The 8,825-nt window shown below is 53.6% G+C and overlaps 1 protein-coding gene across 1 annotated transcript; it reads right to left on the reverse strand.

The window, feature by feature from the left end:
- Window positions 1–233: 233 nt before the first annotated feature.
- Window positions 234–7,827, reverse strand: DMRT3 (doublesex and mab-3 related transcription factor 3). The gene is made up of 2 exons (XM_069880794.1): window positions 7,398–7,827; window positions 234–1,198 (listed from the first exon to the last, which is right to left on the reverse strand). The coding sequence occupies exons 1-2, from the start codon at window positions 7,825–7,827 to the stop codon at window positions 234–236; spliced, it is 1,395 nt and encodes a 464-aa protein (XP_069736895.1).
- Between the last annotated feature and the right edge of the window lie 998 nt (window positions 7,828–8,825).

Below are 8,825 nucleotides of genomic sequence, written 5' to 3' on the forward strand. Positions count from 1 at the left end.
CCTTTGTAACACACACTCAGGTCTAAAGCCAGAATATTGCTATTTGGCATTATCCAGTGAAGTGCAAGAAATTAAATAAGTTATGTCTTTATTGCTATAGTACAATACCAAGCAAAGTCACTTTTTAACATAATTTCAAGGGTTTCATCAAGTAGGTGTCCCCTCCTCTTAGGGCCTAGTGTAGTTCAGCTGCACTGCAAGTATTACGTTGCTATCACATGTCAAATGTCAATCTATGAAGATGTGTTGAGTATTCTTGAGTCTGAAGAATCAGACCTCTCATCATACTCATCTTCTGTGTAAATCGGCTGCTTAGACACAATAGGACACCCATCATCAGGGATTGAGATCCTAGGATCTTCTGATGAGCGGGAAGGAAGGACAGGTGAGCTTCGGAAAACACTGGCTGAATTGCTAGAGAAAGGACTGACATACTGGGACCGCAACTGGTACTGCTGCTGCAGCGTCATGGTGTTCCACAGGGTAACATCATTGGGCAGGAATGGGGTGGACTGGTTTCTTGCCAAAGTATTCCTCAGCATCAGCGGGTAGCGTGGTGGCTGAGGGAAAGGATGCTGCAAAGGTACGGCCAGAGGGTTTGGCATGACATTACTGGAATCAGCAGAGAACCTCAGTGTGTCGGGAACCCTAAATGCTGAGCCCACAGACCACTTGGAAGAGGAAATAGGATACGAGCTCAATGTGTGTTCAAAAATGTGCCCATTAGAAGGCAAAACAAGACCATCGGATTCTGTAGAAGTTCTCTCCCCACTGGCCACTGAAGACCGACTGGACAGGAGAACCTCTACAGCACTCACCAGATCACCGCCACACCCTTTCAGGATCAACTCCAACACAGTTGGCTTTTGGTTAGGGAAGATCTTTTTCAAGACTTCAAGTGGAGGTCTGTTGGCTTTCAAACTGAAAGGTAAAGAAACTGTCCCAGAAGGACCTTCTATCAGGAGGTGGTTCTGCTCTGGGTGGTACCTGGGACTGTCTGGACGGCTTTCTGTGCTCCCACCATTTTTCTGAACTGCATAACCAACCTCATCCACTGAAACAATTTCAGGGCTTTCAGGGGTGAAGCAGCTTTTGGGTTTAGTCATGTCTGGAGAACTTCTTTGGTCTGTATCTTTGTCACTGTAGGTCTCGGCATTGTCTGCTCCACTGGCATCACCCAACCGCTCCTCATTCACGTCTGCAAAGAGAAGGTAGAGAAATTAATGAAAAACTGGGCCAGAAGTTTCTACAGGCATTTAGGACATGGTCTTCTTAAAGTGAACAGGACAGGATCCTGGGGCTAGGGGTGGTGGAAGCATTTTTCACAGAGATTCTGCTAAAATTAAGGTCTTTTTGCAATATCTCATGAGAACAAAATGGCAAAAGAATAATTTGACATGGTCTAGCTATTTTATGATATTTTCTAATTATAGATAGCAGTCTCATTCTCCCATGTACAAGAAAAGAAGCAGTGGTCATTTCTCAGCTTTGTAAAATATGCTGTATCAATCCTCTCTCACTGGTTACAAGCCGGACGCATACGACCCAAGTGCGTGCTTTCTCAGAACTTCAGCACTTCCACATCATAATTCCTCACTAGCACCATCTCACTATGAGCTGAAGATATCCAGAGGGCACCCAGGATATCAAAATTCCCTCTGCAAGTCCAACAGCATTAGTGGAACAACTCCATCATCATTACTGGCTGAAGGTGAAAGAAGCCTTCAAATAGATCTGTGTATTCCATTCCTGACTCTGCAGAAACTAGTTCCTTCCCCAGCAGGAATTGCAGGCGTTTCCTCCAAACCCTGGTGCACAGTTGATGGCTTGGCTCATTAGAGCACAGAATCTAGAAAAATCTGGTTTGGAGAGGACCTCTGGAAGTAATCTAGTCCAACCTCCGGTTCAAAGCACGAGTAATTTAAAATGTAAAGCAGGTCGCTCATGTCCCTGCTTAGCTGAGTTTTAAATAATTTCAAGGATGGAGGCTCCACTACCTCTCTCAGTACTTGCTCCAGGTACTTTCCTTTTTGTGTGCTAAACTAAGAAGGATAAGAGCTGAGTACAGGACTGAAATCAAGCCCATTGACCATGTTGTCTCCAGATGGATACTCAAAACTAGGCATACCACAAATCTCTCATCGCATTGGTAGTGCCTGGCTAGAGTACAGAAATGTTTGAATTAAAACCTCTTGTCAGAAAGAAGAAGAGGAGAATAATAAGAAGAAAGCTTGACTGCTTTTACAGCATGTTTACAACGTAGGCAAGATACTCGCTCGAGACTGTTCACAGTTATTTCCCAGGAAAGCTGTTCAGTTAGCTTTCATCATAGGGCACAATGGGAATATCAGTGACCGAGGAAAGGGTCATTGTCCAATTTGCAGCCAACAAAGCCTGGTTTGACTGCACAGGGCAGTCCTTTTAAACACATATACCTGAAAGACCATCTGCAGAAACCAATACAACTCCTTGCTCAATTTTTCAAGCCCCTAGTAATTAGCCCAACTAGATAAAGAAGCTATAAGAAGCAAACAAAGGTTCCCAAAATGTGTTGATCACTCCTGCCCAGTTGAGATGGAACAAGTTATAGACATGCAACTGCCTGAACCTGAACTGCTCACCACACACAGTCCTGCCTTCTTCTAATCCCAGGAATGGACAGGGCACTTCCCCATGTGGCAGGTTAAGTTTAGCATTCAACAGATCAGCTCACAACAAACTCTGTTAGTATAATTTACCGCCCTTAAGCAAGTTGTCGGGGTCTCAGCAAGACTGCACGGAACAAGAAGCCACTGTGCTCAGCAGAATCGAAGCTATGAATAAGTATGAAGTCCTGGCAGAGCACACACCCTGTCAGACAGCATGGCAAAGGGAAGTTCTCATTTTGAGAACGGCTGTGCCAGGCAGAAATGATGGGCCATCCTACTGAGCTGTGGAATGCTGCTAGTTTGGTCTGCGGAAGATGAGCACAGGAGCGGCGCTGAGGAATATGAGATGGACTTCTGAATAAGGAAATGTTTGCCGGTAGCAAACTGGTACGTGTATCCATTTGAGGAGCTGGTAAGATCTGGCATAGCTTGTCGGAAATTTGGAAAAGACATGAGGATCACACTACCTTTCTCTACTAATCCCTTCACGTTTTCATAGTCACACATTCATTATGAAAGACAGGATGCTAAGAATAATTCCCTTCCGAGTGAAAGGGCAATTTACACATCGAAGGGTTACAGCGCAGTGTAAGGACAGCTAATTACTTCTGTCCTTGTCTTGCCAGAGTTAGAGATGTATTTAAGAAAGTAAGTGGTCCTGATTTTCACATAAATAGATTGCACTGTGGTACCAAATATCACCAAATGGACCACATACAGGTAGAGCACATTTCAGAAAAACAATGCTTTTCCAGTGTATCTTTATGGGCTGATAACAAGGACCACTGGGGAGAAAGCATGTTTAAAAAAAAAAAAAAAGGAGGGGCGGGGGGGAATCAGATTCAACCTAATACACTCCCCAATCCTCACAAATTATTATCTTTAAAAGATATTTCAGGTTTGTTTAGTTTTCAGTACCCTTATGAGGCTTGGCTAAAAATTTTGCTCAAATTCTGAAAACTCATCTCACTGAAGTTCGCATCTTTACCATGAGAAGACTGCACAGACTCCGACTCCCAGCCCAGCCCAGCAGTAATTCCTCGCACAGCGAGGATCACAGCCTGCATCTCACCGGACTGTGAGGCTCACAGGGTGAAACCCGTAAGAGGAGATTTCGGTGATTTAAAATCAAACGCTGCCGTTAACGCAAGGAGGATTATCCTCCTTTTGGTTAGTTCGGTGTTCGGATGCCATCGTGTTTTTCCTCTTTGATTTTTTTTTGGGGAGCTTTTCCTGGCCGGCACTGCCGGGCGGTGTTCCCAGCGCTGCGGCCCCGGGGCCGGGGATCGGGAGGGTCGGAGAGCCGCTTACCTGGAGGATTCCCGGTGTTTTCCTGCCTGGAAGGCCTCCTGGCAGGACTAAGCTTTTTCCTCACCTGAACACCACTTCCCACCACGCACACAGCGGAACGCGAGCTGCGGGGACTGTCCCCACCTCTCTGTGGGAATTGCCGAGGCCGGGATTTTCGTTTGTTTAAAACGAGCACAAAACAGCAATCGCTAAATAAACAAGGATTTGGGAATGCACATTATAAATGTCCCTATGTCCGCACTGAAATGTAGGAATATTACATGCCTAATATCCTAAATATCTACATCTGCAGGTACAAAAATATCCCGTTTAGAATACACAACCTGCTGCTCTCAGCCGAAGATATTTCACCACTTGTAAGCTTCACGTGAGAATGTTCTAAGCTTTAATAAAGAAATTTCATCTTCAAACATTTTCTGTGTTTCTGGGGTTTGACTGTTGCTTTTTTTTTTTTTTCTCCCCACATCTTCTGTTTCAAACTGCCTGCATTTAAATTCTCACTTTGCCAGCCAGGGAAACCAGGGAAATTGTTTTCTTATCGGTAAAAACGGTGGGAAGTATTCATCAAATAATACAGATGCAGCGATAGATCCACATGAAATAGTACAGTGGGAGAATCGTGCACGCATTCACGGTAAAATCTACGTTAATAAATAAAGCTGCTACGAATTTGGAATAATGTATATCCCAATTTTTCCTTGCCTATTTATACATTAAGGATCGCGAGGTAAATATTGTAAAGGGCCCAAGTAAAGTAAAATGAGTGAGAAAGAGAACCCGTTCTCCTCGAGTTAATAACTTGTCTGGAAACCTTGATGTAACGCTTTGGAACCAAACCTGATCTCTTGATATTCCCACAGCTGATTCTGCTAAAACAGCTTGCGCTTTGATTGTTAGGACAGCTTTCTGCGGCACAAATTTTCTTGGATACCCAAAACATCTGCTATTTCCCCTATTTCTATTATTAGAAAAGAACTAACATAAAGCCACATAAAGCTAAGATCGAGTAAAACAGGAGGTTGGAGGGGTAGGTTGGTTGGTTGGGGGTTTTTGTTTGTTTGTTTTGCTGTTCCTCTGTTTGGGTTTTTTGTTTGTTTGTTTTGAAATTACTTTCACTCTAGACTTTCTTTCCTATCTTCACAGGTCTAAGGCGCTTTGCAGGGGACTGGTCACTGTTCCCAGACTAACGCAGCGACTGCTGTGCTGCTTTAAGAAGCTGGCTCTGAAATTGACTTTATTATAGAGATATATTAATCGCTTAAAAGGTTTGATAACTATCATTAAGACCGAAAAAATGCAACGCGTGCTCCTGTGGGAGATGAAAGTGCATGAATACGGTATCAGGGGAAGGATTATTCCGGGCTGGCAGGGGCGGATGCAACACGGGGAGTTTCTAGGCGCGTTATTGGCACGAAGCGTAACTTCGCAATTATCCCAGCGAAACGACCGGCGCTGGCAGGAATAAAAATAAACGGATCTGATCCTACCGTACACCGGGAAATACCTTCTCCGTACTGAAAACACTTCCCAAGAGATTAATATCCGGGAAGAAGGGGGGTAAACACGGGGCGGGCTGGGACAGCGAACAACTGCATCCTCCGTTCTGGTGATGGGTTTGGTACAGGTAGCGGGGAGAGCAGGAGGAGGGAGGGAAAGTGGAGCCGTTCCCAGCAGGCAGGGCGGCTGGAAATAAACCGGTTAAACGGAGCCTGGTGGCAGGTGACAGAAGGGACCCCCCGAGGAGTTAATTTTACGCTTTGTTCTCACGCGTAAGTTCGTGAAGGTGGGAAATTAACCCTCTGAACCATCGGAGAGACCGCGGGCGGCGCAGGTGAGCTCTGTGCAACCGGGGCTACTCCACGACACCCCCGGGCCCAGGTGGGGGTGCCTCATACCCCCCAACCCGGGGGCATCACGAGGAGCCTCACCGGGGGCAGAGGCCGGCGCCGCACCTCGTGATTTATTAAGATCTCCTCCGTTATTTTTTCCCCCTATCCCTGTAAAGCTGTTAGCAGAAAGTGCTGACTGGCTGGCAGGGAAGAATTTCTCATCAATACACTCTGATTGTATTTTGCAAACAAAATGCCCGTTGCTTGGTAACATTTCACTTGAGCCTGACCTTCCCCAAAAGTTATTGCTATCAGATTCGATTTACACTGTCCTCCCGTGATTACTGTAATCTTTTAAGCTGGGAAGTTCATATATCAGGGGGAAGAAAAGTTAGGCGTGCAAGTCGATACCGTTCCTATCCACCAGATTTATATCCTACTGGCGAAGTTTATTTGTTTCACTTTCTGGAAGCGGCTAGGGCGGCTTTTTCCCTCTTCCTTTTTTTTTTTTTTTTTTTTTCCTCCCCTGCCGGGAGACTGCGGCCAGACGGGAATCTGGGGACCGGAGTGACCCCGAAGCGGCGGCCCCGGGGAATCGCCGTCGGGATGGGGCGGGGATGCGGGAGATGCAGAGATGCAGAAGCGGGGGCCGGCGGTGCCCCGGGGCTGACGAAGGGAAAGCGGGTCCCATACCACCGGCACCCCCGCCACACCTCGGGCCCCGCCGTGCTGTCCCCTCGGGCCCCGCGGCTGTTTTCCCTAAAGCTGCGGGAGCAGAGCCTCCTGCGGGGACCTTGGCGGGCGCCTCCGGGCCCGGAGCAGCTCGGCTCCCCGCCTGTCCCCTCCGCGGGCTATTCCCGCTCCCCAGCCACGGCCCCGCGGGGCTCCGGCCGCCGGGCAGCGAGCCGTAAGGAGTCGAGCCGTGCGGGAACCCGCGGGGTCGGCCGCTCCCCGGCCGGGGCACCGGGGAAAATCCCATCGCGGTCGCCGCGTGTCGGCGGAGCGGGCTCCCGGGCATCCCCGTCGAAGAAAGCCGTCGGCTCTCGCTCGGGGACGGGGGAAGGAGGGGACGGTGGCTCCGCAGCGATAGTTTTGCGTGCAGCAAAGCGTCTCCCCGGCAGGTCGCACGCACGAGGCGCCTGGGTCCGCGTCCCCCCCTTGCCCAAAGCTGCCCCGGGGGCGGCCCGCGGGACGCGCCAGCGCGGAGGGGAAGCCGAGGCAAAACGAGCTCTCTCCGCAGAAACCTTCAGCTCCCGGCCCCGAAGCTCCCCGTGCGAGTCCCGCAGCCCGACGCCCTGGGTGCGAGAAGCCGGGAGCGGCTCCGGCTGGCTCAGCGGGACCGGGAGCGGCGAAGAGACGCGCGGGTGCGATCCACGCGGGACGCGGCCCGGGGGCACGTCGAGGAGCCGGTTGGCATCGGTCCCCTGCGCCGGTCCCGGCGGCCGCGGGCAGAGCCCTTCCCTTCGGAGTCCGACGCGGCGCGCTGGCCGGGCTCCTCCTCCGCCCCCTTCCCGCGGCGCCCGTCGAGGGGACGGGGAAAGCGATTCCCTTTCCCCCCGCTCCCCCCCGGGCAGGCCACCCCGCGGCGCCCCGTCCCCGCCGGTCTCACCTGCCTTGGGGAGCGGCCCCGGGAGCGCGGGGGGCGGCTCGGCTGCCCAGCGCAGGGCGGCGGCTGCCAGCTCGGCGGGGGCGCGCGGGGGGGCGCAGGGTGGCGGCGGCGGCGGTGCGGGGGGCTCGGCGGCGGCCGGCGGCCCCGGGAGGGCTCGCAGGGAGTCCGGGAGGAGGCTCTCCAGGCTCTCGTTGGCCTGCTGCCGGCGCAGCGCCACCTGCGCGGCCATCACCCGCTGCCGCTCGATGATGAGGATGCACTTCTCGCAGGTGCAGTCCTTGAAGCGGCAGTAGCGCTTGTGCCCCTTCAGCCAGGACAACACGCCGTGGTTGCGGCACCGGGCGCACTTGGGCGTGCGCTGCAGCGGGGCCCGCGGCGGCTGCGACACCGGGCCGCCCATGTAGAGGTACGGGGAGCCGTAGCCGTTCATGCCCGCGAGAGGAGCCCGGCCGGGGGGGCGGCGGGGGAAGCCGGAGGCCGGGGCGGCTCTGCCCGCGGGATCGGGGACCGGGGTGGGGGGGGGATTGGCCGCCGCCCGCCGCGGTGGCACCGGCGGGTGGAGCGCAGCCGCCGGCCGGAGCGACACTGCGGCCGCCCGCGCCGCCCCGGCAAGCCCAGCGCCCCTCCGCCCGCCCCCCGCCCGCCCCCCGCCTTCCCCGCCCGGGGGGAGAGAGGAGGAGGAGGAGGGACGGGGAGAGGGGGTGTCGCTGCCCCGCCGCCGTGCCCGACAGGTCCGTCCCCCAGCGATGCCGCCCTCCCTTGCGCCCCGCGAAAAGGCCGGGGGCCAGCGGGGTCCGGGAGGTTTCCCAAGTCCCCGCGTCGCCGGGATCTCAGAGCCCTGACGGGGATGGGATGAGGGGCGCTCGCACCCCGCGCGGGAGCCCCTCGACGGCTCGCGGGTCCCTGCGGCCGGCGGCAGGTGCGCGGCTGCCGCCCAAACCCGCCCCGCCGAGCGCCGCGACGGGGCCGGGGATAAACTTCGATCAAAGTTTTGAAGCTGCCAGGGAGCAGCTGCCTCCAGACAGGCCCCTGTAACCCCGACCCCGCCGGGTCGCGCCGCGGACCTTAGAAGATTCGCCGCTGGCCGCTGCCTCTCCTGCGCCCCGCGCCGCGGTGGCTACCGAGAGGCAAACGGTGGCTACGGGAAAGCACGTGCAATTCGGGGCAAGTCAGAACGCTTGCAACCTCTTTGACGTGTCTCAGGCGGCGGGGGGCGGGTAATATTCCTTATCTCCGGCCGCGGGGGGGAGGGGGGTTCTCACTGGCACACGGATATTTCCGATACGGCATCGAGAAGTTTAAATTCAAACGCACTGTGTTAGTGAAAGAAGGTGTAGGAAGACCGGCTGCGGGGGGGAAACAAACTCACTGCAAGCTTTTGTCTGCCCGCACACAGGTGCCTAGCGGCCCGCGGGCTCATTTCGCTGC

The sequence above is a fragment of the Phaenicophaeus curvirostris genome, chromosome Z, assembly GCF_032191515.1.
Source record: "Phaenicophaeus curvirostris isolate KB17595 chromosome Z, BPBGC_Pcur_1.0, whole genome shotgun sequence".
Taxonomy (NCBI): Eukaryota; Metazoa; Chordata; class Aves; order Cuculiformes; family Cuculidae; genus Phaenicophaeus; species Phaenicophaeus curvirostris.

Bases quoted from the DNA above. Each gene is read 5' to 3' on its own strand.
- DMRT3 (XM_069880794.1), bottom strand. From the start codon at position 7,827: ATGAACGGCTACGGCTCCCCGTACCTCTACATGGGCGGCCCGGTGTCG. The intron at 1,199-7,397 runs GTGAGACCGGCG...TTCTCTTTGCAG, and splicing joins GGGGCCGCTCCCCAAGGCAG to ACGTGAATGAGGAGCGGTTG.